The sequence below is a fragment of the Haliotis rufescens genome, unplaced genomic scaffold, assembly GCF_023055435.1.
Source record: "Haliotis rufescens isolate VD_foot unplaced genomic scaffold, xgHalRufe1.0.p SCAF_9, whole genome shotgun sequence".
Classification (NCBI taxonomy): Eukaryota; Metazoa; Mollusca; class Gastropoda; order Lepetellida; family Haliotidae; genus Haliotis; species Haliotis rufescens.
Window position 1 is genome coordinate 39,431,679 of NW_025964383.1, and position 22,187 is coordinate 39,453,865.

The 22,187-nt window shown below is 41.5% G+C and overlaps 1 protein-coding gene across 2 annotated transcripts in view; it reads right to left on the bottom strand.

Moving 5' to 3' along the window:
* LOC124139570 overlaps positions 1-22,187 on the bottom strand; it is an 85,969-nt gene that overhangs the window by 46,276 nt on the left and 17,506 nt on the right. For both annotated transcript variants that reach the window (XM_048391129.1, XM_046506745.2), the window contains exons 6-7: positions 20,368-20,471; positions 17,809-17,846 (exon numbers count right to left, since the gene is read on the bottom strand). In XM_048391129.1, the coding sequence (XP_048247086.1) occupies positions 17,809-17,846; positions 20,368-20,471 (142 nt within the window). The remainder of the gene's footprint in view (positions 1-17,808; positions 17,847-20,367; positions 20,472-22,187) is intronic.

Here is a 22,187-nt window from a genome sequence, read left to right on the forward strand (position 1 = left end):
AAGCTGAGCGCTAGTCAGGGTGGCAACAAGTACCATCTTTTAACGTCTTTAGGAATGATGCGCTGGGGATAGAACCATGACCTTCCACTCTTCAGCCTGATGCTATTCACTAGACCATGGAGGCGCTGGAATAGGAATTTCTTGTCTTATTGTTTGAAATGAAGTCCTGTATGTTTGACGACTTGACTCTTAGTCTATGATTCTCGACTGCTGCTTCTGATGGATATGACAGAACTACGTGATGTCGCTACAACACATCCATACACAACACTTCAAGTTGCTGAATGAATACAAAATCACAGATATTTTAACTACAGTTTACTGACCTGGCAATAACTGGTCCCTTCCTCCCATACACAATGAACTTCACACGACATGACACAATAACTGGTCCCATCCTCCCATACACAATGAACTTCACACGACATGACACAATAACTGGTCCCATCCTCCCATACACAATGACTGAACTTCACACGACATGACACAATAACTGGTCCCATCCTCCCATACACAATGACTGAACTTCACACGACATGACACAATAACTGGTCCCATCCTCCCATACACAATGACTGAACTTCACACGACATGACACAATAACTGGTCCCATCCTCCCACATACAATGACTGAACTTCACACGACATGACACAATAACTGGTCCCATCCTCCCATACACAATGACTGAACTTCACATGACATGACACAATAACTGGTCCCATCCTCCCATACACAATGACTGAACTTCACACGACATGACACAATAACTGGTCCCATCCTCCCACATACAATGACTGAACTTCACACGACATGACACAATAACTGGTCCCATCCTCCCATACACAATGACTGAACTTCACATGACATGACACAATAACTGGTCCCCTCCTCCCATACACAATGACTGAACTTCACACGACATGACACAATAACTGGTCCCATCCTCCCATACATAATGTACTTCACCCGGCATGACACAATAACTGGTCCCCTCCTCCCATACACAATGACTGAACTTCACACGACATGACACAATAACTGGTCCCCTCCTCCCATACACAATGACTGAACTTCACACGACATGACACAATAACTGGTCCCATCCTCCCATACATAATGTACTTCACCCGGCATGACACAATAACTGGTCCCCTCTTCCCATACACAATGACTGAACTTCACACGACATGACACAAGAACTGGTCCCATCCTCCCATACATAATGTACTTCACCCGGCATGACACAATAACTGGTCCCCTCCTCCCATACACAATGACTGAACTTCACACGACATGACACAATAACTGGTCCCCTCCTCCCATACACAATGACTGAACTTCACACGACATGACACAATAACTGGTCCCATCCTCCCATACATAATGTACTTCACCCGGCATGACACAATAACTGGTCCCCTCCTCCCATACACAATGACTGAACTTCACACGACATGACACAAGAACTGGTCCCATCCTCCTACACTCAATGACAGAACTTCACAAGGCATGACAATCAATTTGACATTTAATAATATTTTCAAGGTCATAGTGAAACAAGGTTCATACAGGAATGGAACACTAAAATTCATGGCCTTTGTTATTTTCAAGGCAATTTCAGTTTGGTTGTATGCCTTAGTCTGTCAACATGTTTTAAAATCCAGCACACTATATTAGTTGTGAGACCTAAAAAGCAGTATGAAGCCTGCAAATTGTTCAACAAGAGATATTTTCACAACCAACAAATAAAATACATTAAGTCTGTCCTGAATGTCGATACTTTTTTAACAAATATATATCATTTTGAACAAATTTAAGACTTTTCAAGCTATTTTGGTAATTTTCAAGGTTGACACTAAAATGCAGGGCTTTTCAAGAGGGATCTTATAATTCAAGGCATATATGAACCTTGGTATAAGATTCTTCAAAGATTCTTCATCAGCTTGATTGATTGACTTCAAACAGGAGACAATCAATTTTTTTAGTAAAAATACAAGCAAGTTATATTTTTTTCAAGTACTTTCTGGTACAAATTATCTAAAACAAATTTTAACACCCCCCCCTACACATCCCTGAGTATACCTAATGGTCAGCCTCCCTGAACTGCCAAGGTCCCACCCATCTACAGCATCAACATTGACCCACGTACCGTTAAGTCATACTGTTAAATCAAGTGAAACCCATTGTGAGGTGAGAACTGGTCCACTACATAGAGGTGTTCTGCTTCAAGGAGCAGGTCATAACAAGGGTGCGCCCTCGAGCTGAGTGACATGGGGGACGTAGGTGTTGCTGGAAAACTGTGGCTTACATAACATACACTGTACACCATCAATGTTAGCATCATAGAGCTACATTCTCTGTCCAGGCCGAGACATCAGGTAAGTCTGTGTCAGGTATTGTCTCTTCTGTTTAAACCATAATGTGTGTTCTACCTGTCCATGACAGACTTACACACTGCACGGCTGTGTATGTATGTGTGTGTGTGTGTGTGTGTGTGTGTGTGTGTGTGTGTGTGTGTGTGTGTGTGTGTGGTGTGTGAGTGTGGTGATGGTGCGTGTGGTGAAGGTTTGTGGTGAGTGAGTGAGTGAGTGAGTGAGTGAGTGAGTGAGTGAGGAACAATGTCTGCAACCAACAAATCCAACAGTTCCTTGGATTTCGATACTAACACTAAAATCTTCTGAAGATAATACCAAGTGACAAATCCGGGCTAGTATTGACACAAAAGTCTTTGACACAGAACGTCTTGTACTTGGTAAGTTTTCGTCACCTGAACTTAATTTATTTGGAGTTAAACACTGACCGGGATTCGCCCACAACTTAAAAATAGCCAGTATGAATTGAACAGCTAGTCAACCCGATCTACCTATAAAAGCAGTCAAGCAAGACTGCACAGCATTGAGAAGCAGAGTACAGGGACACCAGCTGTGGTAGACGGTGGAGGTCCTCCCAGGGCCACAGGTTAACCTTATCTGTAAGGCAGCAAGCCACACTGTTTACACTGCTGCCAAATCAAAACAAGCCAAGCAGGTTTCATATTATATTCAGTGTGTCATAAATATGATCCACAAACCTTGACTGACAGAGTACTGGCGAAAGTGAGAACAAATTATGATTTGTGTGTGAAAGTACGTGAGTGTGTGCGTGAGTGCATGCTCGCATTTTGCGGGTTTTTTTTTTGTGTGTGTGTGTGTTCGAGTGTTTTGTGTGTGTGTTCGAGTTTTTGTGCGTGCACTGCTAGATTACCCGTCCCCCACCCTGCAGAGACCAAGCACAGTGGCCCGTCAGCATTCAGTGTCACATACTTTCTCCAACATCAGTATTTACCCCCCCTTCTTCAGACAAGGCACAACAAGTAGACTAATGGGCTTTTGTCTGTAATATATAGTGAGTGCACATCGGTCCACCGAGGGGGGTAATAATGCAGCGCATGCTTTACGGTGTGGGTAGGTGCATTGTAAATAAATATGCACATTACTTTTATGTTCAAATAATCTCTCATACAGATCCAGAAATTTAGCTATCTGAAAACATCCAAGTAAGTCTACAATACTTTGGGAAGTCTAGATTTCTTCAGTGAGTGAAAGTAATTCTCTGGCTCTTACAGTAAAACAACAATTTCATTAAGAAAGTCATAAAATATTTTATTTCAGAGGCTTCAGGCATGCATGTTATATTTTCCTGGTAAAATATGTCAGTGTAGACTAGAAGTTACAGCCTTGACAAGTTAAACCCAGGTTCAGTCTCCACTTAGGTACAATGTCACCAAGCGTGATTAAACTGGAATATTGTTAAATACAGTGTAAAACCCTGGTCACTCACTCACTGTGTAACTTAATGAGATAAATGAGTTCACATTTAAGCCACGTCAGAAATATTCCAGCCATATTGTGACTTTGTAGCTGTATCAACACAATAGTAGATCAAGGTTTTCTCTGCAGTAAAGAATCGAGAGATCAGGTAGTGTAGAAACAGAGACAACAAAGATTATCCAGCATCTTATATTACACTTTCAAACAGTTAGCAAAAAAAAGCTATGATAAGAAGGAAAAACAATTTGTTCTTCCTTACTGACATTTGAAAGGCCAATGTGGGTAGTCTGACAGTAATAACATGATGCTGGAGATTTTATTGAACAATATAGAAATATATTCTCCATGGTGATCAAAACTATATTTAGCCTACCTCACATATGGGTTAAAGATTTCACCTCCGTTGATTAGATTATATTATGATGAGATGTACTAATTACTGACGAGGTTAAACCAGGATGAGGGTACAATTACGAGTGAAGCGTATCATCTTCCTCAACACATGGCTATTCTGTTCAGCCGATGGACGGTTATTATGTAATGATGATGGGATTGAAATCTAGGCCGCAGTTGATTCACCGATGTGCATGGTTGGGAAATGCATACCTTGTTGTAGTCATGTGATCACTAATGCTGCTAAAACAGATCAGACAAGGCAGGTATATTCAATGAAATAGATACACGTTTATTGGAGGCAGTTTGAGCAGCCGCTGCCTTGTGTGGATGGGGAATGACCAGTTAGTTCAAACTAGATCCCTCCAGGTCAGTGTTCCTATACTCAACAGGTGGGTTTCCATACCAAGCAATCTGGCCCATCTGGTATTATCCAGGTGAGCTAAGAGAACACTTATTTGAAAGTCATATTGAAGATTATTATAAAAATTGAGATGATTTCTCTTATCTACAATTTCAGTTGTCACTAATCTTCAAACTGGGTGTAAATTGTAAATGTGTAAATGTGTGCGTGCTTGCGTGTGTATGTGTTTTTGTGTGTGTGTGTTTTTGTGTGTGTGTAACTGTGTTAATGGGTGAGTGAGTGAGTGAACAGGGTTTTCCACTATTTTTAGACACATTCAAGTGATATCATGTTGGGTGATGTACCTAAGTGGAGGTTGAACTTGGGGCTTGACTTGACAAGTTGAGTTTTCAACCACTTGTCTACACTTTTACTGTGATATTAACTTAACCCAAAATGTGCCCCATCCTTAAATGGGCCTCAGCCAAAGACAGGATAGGGGAGATAACTCTCACGAGCATGCTTCTGGCGGCAAGCACATAGCATCAGGCACATTTTGTACACAGCTTCACTTACAGGGATTAAACACTGATAACGAACGAAGACATCTTTGTCATATTGCCACGTTTACCAGGACAATATGCCACGCTTACCTAAAGCAATCTGGCCCAAGAATAAGATATCTTTCTGGTGAGTACGAATTGCAAGTTTTGACAGCCTAAATCTGGAAAAAAGAAGTCCTTTCCAAAAACGCATTCTGCCCCATGAAGGACTCTTCAGGTGAGTGACATGTTTAAGTTTTGATGGTCTGCTAATATGTTATGAAGCCACTTTTCTATTACATGTGAGAGCAAATCTCAAAGTTCCTTGCCGGGTGGGGATGCTGGGTCAGAAATGCTCCCCAGTGACCTAGTGATTGCATGTCATTGTACCCCGATGACATGGATTGTTCCTAAACATATTGGTCACTGGATGGTCTGCTAGTGAGTGAGTATGGTTTTACGCCGCTTTTAGCAATATTCCAGCAATATCATGGCGGGGGACACCAGAAATGGGCTTCACACATTGTACCCATGTGGGGAATCGAACCCGGGTCTTCAGCGTGACGATCGAACGCTCTAACCACTAGGCTACCCGACCGCCCCGGATGGTCTGCTTTCATGCCGAGGCTCAGATTCCAAAGCAGACTATTAGCTTATGACTTGATTACCTAGAACCTCTGCGACTGCAACCAGTATTCATATAGGATATCAGCCACAGAGAATTGTGTCCTTGTACCCTGATGTTGTTGACCATTGCTCACAATATCGATCACTGGGTTGTCTGGTCCAGACTTGATTAATTACAGACTGTTGTCATATAGCTGGGATATTGATGAGTGTGGCGTTAAACAACAAACTATGGGTCTCATGCAGCCCAGGTCTGGCAAACCAGTGATTGATAGCATGACAACAATTTTGAGCCTGATGACACCTACTCCTGTAACACACATTAACTGTAACACACTGTAACACACTGTAACACACATTAACTGTAACACACTGTAACACACATTAACTGTAACACACTGTAACACACATTAACTGTAACACACTGTAACACACATTAACTGTAACACACTGTAACACATTAACTGTAACACACTGTAACACACTGTTACACACCGTTCGACTGTAAGACACAATGGTACATGTATCGTCAGCCAGGTTACAATGGTTACAGCTTATTAGGGGTGACTATTGGTCTGGAAATCACTATTGCGATAACTATTGATATTGAAAGAAACTATTGCGATAACTATTGATATTGCAAGCAACTATTGCGATCTGGTCATTCATACACTGAAGTTGAATTAAGTTATATCTTTATTCAACCATATGAAAAATCAGAAGGAATGGGTGCATAGTCAGAAAGAAATGCGAACATTAGTGACTTGCAGTGTAACCATAGAGTTCTAGATAATTTTTGTCATTAAACAATATATCACGTGACAAACCACGGATCCTGTGGGTACCCGGGTCCTAGTCAGTACCCATCCGATCCTGGTACCTGAGTTACCCGTCCCAGCCCTAGTAGGTAACTCACACAGGACATACCTTCAGCGCATTATTTATTGATCTTGTGTGGTTTTTTACTGACTCCACAGTCTAGGTCTCTACGGAACGATATCAGAGTTAACGATTTCAGAGTTAACATTAGCGTCTCAACTTAGGAGTCAGCACGTAAGACAATGATGAGATGAACTTGTCTTTGTGCATCATGCAGCAGCCTGTAACAGTTTTATCTTGAAGCAAGAATTGCCGATTAGGACATTAACAAAGAAAACCTCAATAAACCACAAGTAGTTAGAAATGGCCCTATTTTTGTGTATGGAAAAACTAATGTTGTGACCATCTGGACTATAAACTGAGCTGAACAATTTCACAAAAATACTCATATTTTTCATTAACAAACCATGCAGACTTAATTTTTTTCTTTTCAGAATGTAACAGACTCTACATACCAGGACATTCACACACAGTATTGAGAATTCCAAATCAGAGCTGTTCACAAGATGGAGCTTCTAAAGCTTGTTGTCGCCTTAGTAGTATGTGCATCAGTTGCTCTCATCCCTTCTGCTGCTGGGGAGCATGACAATGAAGGTCTCATCATCGGCCCACGCCCAGATCAAGCAATCAAAGTCAACCAAAATGCCACGTTTTCATGTTCAAAGGACAACAAAACCATCGAATGGACATACGAAAATGGCACAAAAATATCGATGATCAATACCTCCAGGATATATTTCAATGGCGGAGAGCTGCACTTCAACTTTGTCACCTTGAATGATACAGGAAATTATATATGTCGGACAACTGATCTTGCTTTGAACAGGACAGTGGATTTCAGGGCGTACGAAATGCCGACATACTTCATGGAGGGGATGATAATTGTTGGTGTCAACTGTGGGCTTATACTTCTGTTTATTGGCTGCGGGATTAACTCACTCATACAATCACGACGACAGAAGAGGAAACGCAGGGAGGAGACCTACAGAAAACCAGCACCAATTTAAAAAATATCACAATGAAAGTATCCTATTTCCTTCACAAAGAGATTGTGGAATAAACTCTGGCCTCAGACTAATAATAGCAAGGTGAGGTACAGCTGCTGATTTCTCCTCATTTCATATGAAATACCTGAAGTTCACTCAACGAAAACATCAATTTACATCATCTCTGTGGTTAGATGTGAAAGGACGAAGGGCTGGGCCTGAACTAAAGTCCGGCCTCTAAGACAGACCAGGCCCCATTTCACAACGTGAGCTCAACGCTACGACTGTCATAAAGTATGGGAGCTACATTCGTTTTAGATTTATGATTGTATTGTGGAACAGGGCCTGGTCTATACCTACCGTAAAGCCCATAGTTTAACAGACTTACAAAGTCATAGCACTACGATTGCTTTGTGGAATGGGGCCTGGTCTACACCTACTGTAAAGCCCATAGTTTAACATAGACTTACAAAGTCTTAGATCTACAATTGCTTTGTGAAATGGGGCCAAGGTCCAAAGGTAAAATGAAGTTAAAAAGAACTGAGGCCCGGGGCCCATTTCCAAAAGCAATCAAAGCGCTAAGACTGTTGGAAGTCTATGTTAAACTATGGGCATTAGACTAAGACATTTGTAGTGTTACGATCGCTTTATGAAACGAACCCTAGGCTCTTAAAAGAGGAAAAATAGGTTTTTACACAAAATAGGTTTGGTTTTTTCCATTAACTGTTGGTCTGATCATGGCTCTGAGGAATTTCGGATTGTCTGTCTCGAGTGAATGAATGGTGATAATCCCGAGCCTTTGCCGAGGGAACTTCAGCATTCATTCACGAGGGACATGATCTGAACTCCCAATTTTCGAGGACGTTACTCTATATTACTCCTTGACATTTTAAGAAAGAAAACTGAAGAAAAACATATGACATGTCAACCCTACAGAGGAACTTCACTGAAGGCAACCTATTGTTCAGATGGAGTCATGTAATCAATCTGTCACGTGAAAAGTGGATGACGTCATATCATATCATTCTCAACAGTGAAGCACTGTGACATATTGTGACCTCAACTGACCAATCAGCTTTGAGAATTGCTAAAATGCACATGTGCAAATATTGGAGAGTTATCACACATGATCATTCTACCCCTATGTGTAATATTTTGTTTTAACTTGTAATACTTCTGGGGTTTTATCAAGGACCGATTACTGTCACAAACTGTTTGATTGCCATTCCGGGGTTGGAAAATAAGTAAGAAAACCGAGATCAAGGGTATTATCTCGTCTGCCCATGAAAATCTAATCAAGCAATAGACTATTCAGCTTGTCACAACTGTTTAATCCTTATCCTTACTGTACATCTGGCTTCATTACCTGTGTGCTTCATTCCCTGTGTGCTATTTGTTATTCTGACTGTACCTCTGGCTTCATTACCCGTGTGCTTCATTCCCTGTGTGCTATTTGTTATTCTGACTGTACCTCTGGCTTCACTACCCATGTGCTTCATTCCCTGTGTGCTATTTGTTATTCTGACTGTACCTCTGGCTTCACTACCCATGTGCTTCATTCCCTGTGTGCTATTTGTTATTCTGACTGTACCTCTGGCTTCATTACCCATGTGCTTCATTCCCTGTGTGCTATTTGTTATTCTGACTGTACCTCTGGCTTCATTACCCATGTGCTTCATTCCCTGTGTGCTATTTGTTATTCTGACTGTACTTCTGGCTTCACTACCCGTGTGCTTCATTCCCTGTGTGCTATTTGTTATTCTGACTGTACCTCTGGCTTCACTACCCATGTGCTTCATTCCCTGTGTGCTATTTGTTATTCTGACTGTACCTCTGGCTTCATTACCTGTGTGCTTCATTCCCTGTGTGCTATTTGTTATTCTTACTGTACCTCTGGCTTCACTACCCATGTGCTTCATTCCCTGTGTGCTATTTGTTATTCTGACTGTACATCTGGCTTCACTACCCATGTGCTTCATTACCTGTGTGCTATTTGTTATTCTGACTGTACCTCTGGCTTCATTACCCGTGTGCTTCATTCCCTGTGTGCTATTTGTTATTCTGACTGTACCTCTGGCTTCATTACCCGTGTGCTTCATTCCCTGTGTGCTATTTGTTATTCTGACTGTACCTCTGGCTTCACTACCCGTGTGCTTCATTCCCTGTGTGCTATTTGTTATTCTGACTGTACCTCTGGCTTCATTACCCATGTGCTTCATTCCCTGTGTGCTATTTGTTATTCTGACTGTACCTCTGGCTTCATTACCCATGTGCTTCATTCCCTGTGTGCTATTTGTTATTCTGACTGTACTTCTGGCTTCACTACCCGTGTGCTTCATTCCCTGTGTGCTATTTGTTATTCTGACTGTACTTCTGGCTTCACTACCCGTGTGCTTCATTCCCTGTGTGCTATTTGTTATTCTGACTGTACATTTGGCTTCACTACCCATGTGCTTCATTCCCTGTGTGCTATTTGTTATTCTGACTGTACCTCTGGCTTCATCCAATTATCTGTATGTTACTTGTTATCTGTCACCAGCTTGATATCAAAAAGTCGCTATATGCAATAAACCAGAAGTTGTTATCCATAAAGTTGTACGTTTTCTCACTGTCACAAATATATCAAATAATTAGTTAACAGACATAAATTAATAACCAGATGCCTAATTAAGTCATACATTTAGGAGAAAACCCTACAGTGTTTTGAGATTTGATGTAGTCCCAGTGTAGAGTAGATACCTCTTATTGTAACATGGAACCAAGCACTTTACTTTCATTGTTGGTTGTTTCCATGACGATCGAAATTACCTATTCCGAGTCTGGTTACTTTGAACATGTACCTGACAGTTTCATAAACATTTCATTTGTATGCCAAAAATATACCTTGTAGAGTCTTGTATTCTCATTTCCGAAGCAGTCAGGATTATGGCCTAGAACAACATATCATCGCCAAAAACATCCAATATGAAATTACCGTATATCCTCTATTAGACTCTAGGCCGTCTATTAATTTCGCGAGAGCCATTGACTTGGCATGTATTAGAGACCTGGCTTGTATTAGAGACCTGGCTTGTATTAGAGACCAAGAGTGTAGTAGAGGAAATATCGACATGTTTTACAGTTCCTAGTGGTGTATTGATTGGCCGCCATTTTTTTATGAATCGATATGTAGGCTATTGATGTATTCATGTGCATGTTTTTTGTGTGAAACGGCTTACTGTATTTAAAAGGGGTTTCCATAGCAAAAAGGAAACCTCTTTTCAACCAATCAGAATCAAGCATTCTTCAATGTCATGGTAGAATTCGTATCTAAGGATTGACTGTATTTTGTTCTGTCCACCGAGGTATGAATTAAGAACCCAAACGGTATGCATCTGTGTACATGGTCAGTATCTATGTTGGCATTTGATCGGCAAAAAGAAGACAGTGCTTGCCAGATGTTTGTTTTGAGCACTTGTATTATATGTATGTACACAGATACTGGATACGTAGTTCTCATGTTTCTATACACGGGGACTGATTTGTATACAGTCGTAATGTAGACCTCCAGTGTCCTGACTACAAACCTGATGAGATTGACTGGAGTGATACTTTATTTTATGTAGGATATTCTCTCTGTCACATCAGAATTTAAATAAAGTTATTTTTATACATTTTAAAGACTGTTTGTGTTGTTTTTGGTAACTAAGACGTAAAAAAAGTGTTTTTTTTATTATATGCATAATGGAAGGGAGCAGATCATAGACTTAATGAGTGAGTGAGTGAGAGTGATGGGTGAGTGAGTGAGTGAGTGGGTGAGTGAGTGAGTGATTGGGTGGGTAGGTGAGTGGGTGAAAGGGTGAGTGAGTGGGTAGGTGAGTGGGTGAGTGGGTTGAGTGAGTGGATGAGTGGGTGAGTGGGTGAGTGAGTGAGTGAGTGTGAAACTTGAAAACACCAGCAGAAAGACGTAGAGTACATAGCACATATTTCAAACTCACATAAACATTACAATGACGAGGATTTGCAGCGACAGTTATCATATTCAGAAAAACTTCATAAGATGCATGAACTGGTAAGTGTAAGGATTCTACAAGTCGATCGTCTAGTTGAGGCAAGGGAGTTATCTGACTGTAAAGGTCCAGTTTCCACCCCTGCCGAACTAGGATGGAATGTCTGAGCTCGATCGTGGCGCCACCTGTGGCTATTACGAGTTATGTCCCTTCTATGTCCCTCCTATTGACAATCAGATTCCACATCTCATATCACTTGCATTTGCTTCAAACAAAATTGTCGTACCCATTCAAGACGATCTGATGGACAATCAAAGATCTATATTGTGATAAAACAGGGTTAACTTTGCTAAATGCATCAAATCATGTGAGCACCTTGATTAAACATGAACAAATTTGGAAAATATCTATCAACACCAAGATGGCAGCATGTGTACATACTTTGAAAATCTTGCCGTCGACCAAAATCTGCACGGAAGTCAACATACCGGATGTCAATTTCGTTATGCGTTTTTGATTGGACAATGCATAGATTCGTTAGTCTAGCCAAAATGTAACTCCATAATTCCAGCTTTGTTCGCCAAGGGTGGAAACTGGACTTTTACAGTCAGTTAACTCCCTTGCCTCGGGAAAATGGAAGTGGATATGCAGAAGTATATGAACAATACGACAAATTTCACATATCCTGGGCAATTACCTAGACATTTGGACATAATAAAATGTGCATGTTTATTTACCATAAATCCTTCAATACAAGCCTGCCTTGGACAAATGCCTTGGACAAATGCCTTGGACAAATGCCTTGAATAAATGCCGGGTCCAACAACCCTCTGCCTTATAAGAATCGCATGCATCATGTACAAGCATCACTTTATCAACGATCAACAAGACCTTCCCCCAAATATATGCCATGCATTTATTTAAGCATTTATGGTATGCGTCAAATTCCCCCCTCGAAGGCAGTCAAAGCACTACATTATTACCCCGGTCAATGGACCAGTTTGCACTCGATTTTCATTCCCAGCTCCCTGGGGAGTATACAACACGTGAGGCTCTAGAAGGTTAACAGCCACATTTCAATCTCATCCTACCGGGTACCCACTCAGTGCATGGTGAACAGAGGCACATTCTGAACACTCACTCGCCTAACTTGTGCCATATGTGCTTCAGTGGGGGCAGGACCGAAGCCCTAGAACTAGACTAACATCTAGTCTCTGAAATGAACATATTGTACATAAAAAAACAGTTGTTCAGTTATCTTAATAAAAATATAATTAAAAGGAGCCCAGTCACTCTCTTCATTTTCAGATACTGCAGTGATCTAGACTTGCCAAACATTATAGACTTGCATGGGCTGTATTTGATATATATTTGTATCAGGGTGTGTAAGACAGACTACCCTAGAACCTCTCCATACTCAAGCTTCAGCACCTACCCCTGGACATACCGTATTCCACGTAATAAGCGCCCAGGGCGCTCTCAAAATTAGGAATAGGAGGCTCTTATTAAAATATTATTTTGGTGGAAAAAACAGAGTTGAAAGATAAATTTCGTAGTTAATGCTGACAGCCTGAAATGTTTATATACGACATATATATTTTTCCAGAATTTATTTGCCTTTAATTCAGGATGCATATAACACAAGTGCGTATTATACGCGAATAAATATTTTTTTTGTAAATTGATCAATCGGAAGGGGTGCTGATTATATTAAGAAATATCGCCATGGGCGCTTATTAGAGCAGGGCGCTTATTACGTCGAATACGGTACTCTCACATCAATGACCTTTACATAGTTTGCAAGAAAACAATAACGGGTAGAGATTGTCAAATTGGGACAAAACCCAACATCCATGCTGTTTTCCATCACCTGTGAATACGACTGATACAGTTTGTTTACATCTAGAATGGTTTCAGAAAATCCTGACACCATGGTAACCACCGCCATCATCATGATCCTAGATGACATCTCAATAACAGCACCCCCTTTGGCTCCAGGAGCCTGAGGTGCCAATTACACATCAGCATAGGACAATCACCATACATCAATAATTCCATCAATAGCTAACCCTGGGTGATAACCTATTATTAGTGGTCATGACCAATTATAAGTGTAACCAGCACGATTATATCAACAATGGATTGTAGAGGAGTGGCAAGATGTGACATATGAAATATGATAAATGAAAATGTATGATACATATGGATGATGTATGAGATGATGTATGAGATGATATATGATGAATGTAGTGAGTGAGTGAGTGAGTATGGTTTTACGCCGCTTTTAGCAATATTCCAGCAATATCACGGCGGGGGACACCAGAAATGGGCTTCACACATTGTACCCATGTCAGGAATCGAACCCGGGTCTTCGGCGTGACGAGCGAACGCTTTAACCACTAGGCTATCCGACCGCCCCTATATGATGAATGTAAGTCTAATGTGTATATAATGTACATGAAATATGATAAATGAAACTATGTATGATGTATGAAATGTATGAATGAAGAAAAAACACTAAATATCATTTGCTAGTGTTTGTCATTTGTCACTGTAGGCAATAGTACGCTAAAATGGGCCAGTTCAACTCTGCAGAGAGGTAGCAGGGTATCACATGTAAAACCACTGAAGCATATAAATGTTTGTTTTAGACTGTAGGCATTAGTGGACTCCTCCTTTCAGAGTGAACGTACAATCTAACATCAGGGATGTGTCTAGACCCGCTCGGAGGCCGAGTTTGGCCCAAATTTCTGCAGCAAATGTCATAAAATATTTCCAAAATGGAACTTTAGGCTTCCCAATTTATGTTAATAGATATTACAAATAGATAATTTTATCTAAATATCTTTGAATAAATAACCTGTATTCTCCTGATAACAGGACAAATAGATTGGAAGAGGTAATGCTTGACAGTTATATATTATTGCATTGAATGCAATGCCAAAATACAATGTCTACCTCTGACTTTAAGAAAATAAAAACTTTAAAAAATCAAAATTTTGAACCAAATTGTAAATTTTACAATAAATTGTATATTCATGAAACTTATCCTATCTCACACAATGCATTTCTTCCTACTTTCGATCCTTTGCGGAAACATGCTTGAACAAAGTTTCCAGCTTCAAAAAACAATTCACCTGAACAAATACCAGCATCACCATGGTTACCACCCAAACAAATGGGAAACGCACTATAATCACATGTATAGCGACCTTCACGATACTATCACATGATTGCCACATTATTCTCTTTTGCCGAGCAGGGGGCACGGGTGGCCCAGTCGTCTAAGGTGCCCCGATTTGCTGTGCAGAGTTGCGTCCCTTAGGTACGCCAGAAACCTATGATTGTGGGTTCGAATCCCGGTTCGCCCCGATTATGTTTCTAGGTTTGTCAGCACCATACCCGTGCTCGTGGGTTTCACTGAAGTGGTAAATGTCTGAGACCTGCATCACTTCGGGCTTTCCTCCCACATTAAGCTGACACGCCGTGATATGACTGGGATACTGTTAAAAGCGGCGTTAAACCCAACTCACTCACTTTTGCCGAGCTGACAGGCTAGAGGAGCTGTGATGCAGGGATGGTTAGGAGGGCTTATAGCGTGTGTGATAGGATAAGTATTGTGTTGGATGGTGCGCTGCGGATACCCTTGCCTGTAGAAACTACAACCATGAGACATACACGAGGAAGCTGGTGCCAAACAGTGCAATAAAAAATCTATAACACTGTCTGAACAAGAAACTTGTGCACGGGAAAAATAACAGGTGATGTGATGCCTATATGTATGTCGGACCCAACAGCATGAGTTAGTGAGTGAGTTTGATTTTACGCCGCTTTTTGCAATATTCAAGCAATATCACGGCGGGGGACACCAGAAATCGGCTTCACACATTGTACCCATGTCGGGAATCGAACCCGGGTCTTCGGCGTAACGAGTGAACGCTTTAACCACTAGGCTACCCGACCGCCCCCCCCCCCCCAACAGCATGAATTTAGGTAGATCATGCGTTATGTGTTTTCATGTATGACATCGTCACATGAATAACCACGTAGTTGTAAAGAATATACGATACGATACAGCGTACGACTTATAATCAACCTGGAAGGGGTCTTCAGCCAATCAATTCTACGAGACAGGGCAGAGCACCATCTCGCCATCTCTGTGTGCCTGCTTGGGTGTGCCTGCTTGGGTGTGCCTGCTTGGGTGTGCCTGCTTGGGTGTGCTTGCTTGGGTGGGCCTGCTTGGGTGGGCCTGCTTGGGTGTGCCAGCTTAGCATATCTTTTTACACTTCATCAAAGCTATCAATACCGCTTGGGGAAATAAAGCAGGCTAAGACAAGGAACGATAGACAATATCCACAAGATGATCTTCGAATCAAAACCAGGCCCCAAAGGATAGGTGAGCGGGTTGAGGATTCGGGACACCGTCAAAATGGCCGCGCCTTGGGGCAATTTCGATGTTGAAGACCGAAGTCTGTACAGATGAGATAGTCTACCCTCCAAAAATGGATACTCAGCCTGTGAACCCGACTAATAAAATCTAATAAAGTTCCATTATTTTTTGCATGTACATGATATGTAGTACAAAAACTGCTTTGCCAGGACCAAGGGGCCGAATTGATGAAGACCCGTAAGTATGAGATTTCAGGCTGGTAATGGGAAGCGAAGACCTTATCAGATTTTCTAGAAGCAGCTTTCTGTAATGGCGGAGAGGGAGCAGTTGCTATCTAGGGCTATGGTAGAAGCGACTGCTCTGGTCTCTACAGGATTGGACATAAAAAGATGTCCTCACAGTCAGTATTGCTCAGGATGGATGCCAGCGATGGAAAGCTAAACAAACAATCTGGTTAGCCCAGATTTTTTTACAAGTGTGATAGCTGTTGGATATGACAAGTCTGAAATGAGCTGTTGGATATGACAAGTCTGAAATGAGCTGCTGGATATGACAAGTCTGAAATGAGCTGCTGGATATGACAAGTTTGAAATGAGCTGTTGGATATGACAAGTTTGAAATGAGCTGCTGGATATGACAAGTCTGAAATGAGCTGTTGGATATGACAAGTCTGAAATGAGCTGCTGGATATGACAAGTTTGAAATGAGCTGTTGGATATGACAAGTTTGAAATGAGCTGCTGGATATGACAAGTCTGAAATGAGCTGCTGGATATGACAAATTGCGTCTATTTCTGTTTTGGATGTTTACCAATTTGGTGAAACCCACCCGCACGGTACCTACAAACATAATGATAGAGAATCAGGAATTCGAACCCACACTCATAGGTTTCCTGCAAGCCTATGGGAGATAACTCTGCACAGCGACCTGCAGCACAACAGTTTTACCTTGCCCTACAAAACTGTGGGTCCCAAAAACTAATTTTAAGGGACCATACAGGAAATAGGAGGGTCCTTTCCCAGGTTAATTTAAAAAATTTTTTTTTGGTTACACAACTGTTTATTTGGTTACATACTAGTTTGAACAAAAAAAACAAAAAACGATACCCCCCCGCCTGCACTATATTTTCAAAAAAAATTGCCTGAGAACCATTATTTATATTTTTTTAAGCTTAATGAATATTACCGTAATCGATGTAATAAGCGACCAGGGAATTAGAAATAGGGGGGGCTCTTATTAAAATATTATTTTGGTGAAAAAAAACAGAGTTGAAAGATAAATTCGTGGTTTATGCTGACAGCCTGAAATGTTTATGTACGAGAGAGAGATATTTTTCCAGATAATATATAATTTAATTGCCCATAATTAAGGGTGCATATAACACACAAGTGCGTATTATACGCGAATAAATAAGTCTTGTGTACTTTGATCAATCAGAAGGGGTGCTAATTGTTCACTAGCCAATATATTAGCAAATATCGCTGTGGGCGCTTATTACGTTGAATACGGTATTGTGCGTCTCTTTGTGTGTACTGGACACCCATTTCTGCATCAAGCAAAACCCTGAGCAACTAAGAAGATGGGGAACCCTGCCCCTTGCTGAAATGCAGACCATGCCCTGGGCTGATGCATCATACAGTTTATAACACCGGACATTTTCTTATTGTAAGTGAATCAATGCTGTTTATCACCACAGTCAGTTATACTGTAGCTTTGTCAAAGCCATCTCAGTAATCCAATCTGGCCACGCAAACCAGTGATCAATATCATGAACAACAGTCCACGTCCAGCATGGGGAACAGGAAATACAAAGGGGGGATTTAGGCTGAACATTCACGGTAGAACTTACCTTTAGCAGATTTCACCTGGTTTGCATATCGGGAATTGCTGCAAAAGAAATGAAGATTACAGTTATCTTAAAAAGACAATATTTTCATTTAGGTAGTCACCAGCTGTTGTTTCAAATGGCAGTTTGTTAACATGGAAGTCGAAGAAGCTGGGTAAAAACATATTTTTCAACAATGTTTCTCATATTGAAAAGTAGGGATGACATTACAAAATCACAAGACAGAGCCACCGACATCCCCGGCCATGCTGGCATGCTCAGAGTTGAAAATAAATAATTCTAGATATGTGACAGCAAGGCACCAGTGCTAACTAGCATACCGTATTCAACGTAATAAGCGCCCAGGGCACTCTAAAAATTAGAAATAGGGGGCTCTTATTAGAATATTATTTTGGTGAAAAAAAAGAGAGTTGAAAGAGAAATTTCGTGCTTTATGCTGACAGCCTCAAATGTATATATATGACAGATATATTCTTCCAGAATTTAATTGCCCATAATTAAGGGTGCATGTTGGTTTGTTGTTTAACGCTGCACTCAGCAGTATTCCAGCTATATGACGGCGGTCTGTAAAATAATCAAGTCTGGACCAGACAATCCAGTGATTAATATCATGAGCATCGATCCACGCTATTGGGATCGATGATATGTATCAACCAAGTCAGTGAGCCTGACCACCCGATCCCGTTAGTCACCTTTTACGACAAGCATAGTCGCCTTTTACGGCAAGTATGGGTTGCTGAAGACCTATTCTACCCAGGAATCTTCACGGGTCAAGGGTGCATGTAACACAAGAATGCGTATTATATGCTAATAAATAAGTCTTGTGTACATTGATCAATCGGAAGGGGTGCCACGTGGGATTGTTCACTAGCCAATATTAGCAGTATTAGCAAATATCGCCGTGGGTGCTTATAATGTCGAATACGGTAATAAATATGCAAGGTTTCATGGCAACACAATGAAAGGTTTCCGTGAGTATGTGTCCCAACTGCGGGTAAGGTGCACCATGTTAAAAAAAATAAGGCAAGGGCCATAACTCTGTTAAAATTGAATTCCCAATGTACATATTTATCCCTTCCTGATCTATGTAAGAGGTTTCCGAGGAAGAAATCGGGCGTTCTTTAACTTCCTGTGAGCAGCATATAGCAAACAGTGTTTCTGACTTTTGTCTCCTGTTTTGTTTTGCCCTTACGCCTTTTTCAGCTACAATAATTATGCCATGTCAGCAATATTCCAGCTTTATCACAGCAGCCTGTTAATAACCAAGTCTGGCAAGACAATGCAGTGGTTGATATCCTACGTAACATCCTGTGCCATCAGTACGATATCACGCAAACAATCAAGTCACTGAGCATGACCACCCGATCCATTTTGTCACCAGCACAGGTTGCTGGGGACCTTGTTTGTTTGTTTGTTTGTTTAATGCTGCACTCAGAAATCTTCCAGCTATATGACGGCGGTTTGTAAATAGTCAAGTCTGGACCAGACAATCCAGTGACTGATATCATGAGCATCGATCTACGCAATTGGGATACAATGACATACATGAACCAAGTCAACAAGCCGATTCCTTTAGTCACTTTTTACATCAGACTCGGTGACCTGGCATCATAATATCCATTGATTGTCTCGTTCATGCTCAGTTGTTTACAGGTCACTGTCATAAAGCTGGTATATTGAGTGAGCGAGTGAGTTGGGTTTAATGCCACTTTTAACATTATTCCAGTTATATAGCGGCGTGTCAGCTTAATGTGGGAGGAAAGCCTGAAGTGATGCAGGTCTTAGACGTTTACCACTTCGGTGAAACCCACGAGCACGGGTATGGTGCTGACAAACCTAGAAACATAATCGGGGTGAACCAGGATTCAAACCCACAATCATAGGTTTCTGGCGTGTCCAGGGGACGCAACTCTGCACAGCAAATCGCGGCGCATTAGACAACTGGGCCACCCATGCCCCCGCTGGTATATTGTGTGCAGCATTACACAAACAAACAAACAAACTAAAACATAAAATACAAGTTACCACATACTCCTCCAGTACAGCGGGAATGAGTTCTAGAAGACCTGACCACCCAATCCCATAAGTATCTCTTACAACAATCATAGAGGCTTGCTGAAGACCTATTCTACCCTGGAGTCCAAGAGGGCTATATTGAAGGTAGCAATCTCTCGACGGATCCCTCTACCCCGGATCTTCACGGGTTGCGAGGGACCTATTCTAGCCTGAAATCCAAGAGGGCTATATTGAAGGTAGCAATCTCTCGACGGATCCCTCTACCCCGGATCTTCACGGGTTGCGAGGGACCTATTCTAGCCTGGAATCCAAGAGGGCTATATTGAAGCTAGCAATCTGTGGAGGGATCCCTCTACCCCGGATCTTCACGGGTTGCGAGGGACCTATTCTAGCCTGGAATCCAAGAGGGCTATATTGAAGCTAGCAATCTGTGGAGGGATCCCTCTACCCCGGATCTTCACGGGATCCTAGGGACCTATTCTAGCCTGGAATCCAAGAGGGCTATATTGAAGGTAGCAATCTGTGGAGGGATCTCTCCCAGCCTACCTGGACTCAAGGGTCTGCATCCTCTTCTCCCTCTGTTTCTTGTCCTCCTCACTAGACAGAATATCGTTAGATGCAATCAGGGCCTCGAACTGCTTCCTCATCATCTGCAGACATCAGTGAGTGAGTGAGTGAGTGAAGTTGCAGAGCAGTGTAAAAAACTTAATAACAGTTGTTTTAGCTCCATTCTACCATGTCACAACAAGAAAACATATGCGGACACTTGATTAGAGATGTGGCAATGGTTAGCCTATTATTTTCAGGAGGCTGAAAGTTTAAGTTCAGAGATCAGTGAAAATCAGTATGAATCTACATATATGTCTGCTTTATGTGCCCAAACCATAAGTTTCACCCCACACATTCTGTGTGCACTTTACTGACACACAATAAAATCATGTAGGCAGATATCCTGTCATGATAATTCAACCTGACATCCCTAGAGAAAATGAAACCAATTACACCAGATTTTGTACATTACACTCTGCTAATGAGTCGTCCTAAAGTTCTACATATGACAAGACAAAGCATTGTGGTGTGGTATACATCACAGTACGTGATAGAGCAGCTCCAAAAATCAAGGCATGTTGATGTTACTGAATCTTACAATACACCTGTCAAATTTTCTGCTGGAAATCATCTTCCTGAGGCAAGGGAGTTAACTGACTGTAAAGGTCCAGTTTCCCTTGCTGAACTAGGCATGAATTCTGGAGCAACAATTTGGCTGCACCAACAAGTCTATGCAGAGTCCAATCAAAATCGTGCAACGAACTAGACATCCAGTTTGTAAACAACATGGATTTCAATGTGCAGACTTCCGTCGACTGCAGGGTTTGCAAAGCATGTGTACTGTCAACTGGGCGTCAACAGATGTGTTCCAAATCCTTTTCATGTTTTTAATCAAGGTGCTCAAATGATTTCATGCACTTTGCAGAGGTAAGACCGGTTTTATTATAACATAGATCTTGAAGACAATCTGATCGTCTTGACTGGGTGCCACCATTTTGTTTGAGGCAAATGCAAGTGATATGTGAGGTGGAATCTGATTGGTGAATAGTGAGCGAGTGAATATGGTTTTACGCCGCTTTTAGCAATATTCCAGCAATATCACGGCGGGGGACACCAGAAATGGGCTTCACACATTGTACCCATGTCGGGAATCGAACCCGGGTCTTCGGCGTGACGAGCGAACGCTTTAACCACTAGGCTACCAGACTGCCCGATTGGTGAATAGAAGGGACACAACTCGTAATAGACACTGGTGGCGCTACGATTGAGCCTTGAAATTCCAGTGTAGTTCAGCCAGAGTGGAACTGGACTTTCAGAGTCAGTTAACCCTCTGGCTGCCACCTAAAAATAGCCTGTGTACTATCGCTGTGCCGAGTTTATTTGCGAGTGACGTTGTGGAAACTGCACACTTTCGTCTAAAAACGACGTAACGTAACAACGATAAAACCCACAATTTTCAAATTTCACACTAGAACAGCACAACCATTTCCCTAACTGTCTATGTAAATATTGTAAAGCATTAACGTGATTAACAGTAGTTTATAGCTCGGCAAACGTATTGAATATGCGATTTTTTACAAAATGTCCATGGCGGCTGTTTTGTTGACATTGCGCACTGGATACTTTGAGCGTCTTGTCAGGTTGTAAATCTCCACCAATATAAAAACCAAAAACATTATGCGAAAGCCCGTTTGTTTCCCGATTACCGTGTTGAAAATGAAAAATCTCCGTGGAAAATCGTCCGCGAAATCGTCGATTACGAATTTGTTCAAATATGTGTGACGCCATTTTGTCCGTAAATTAGTGAAATTGTAACG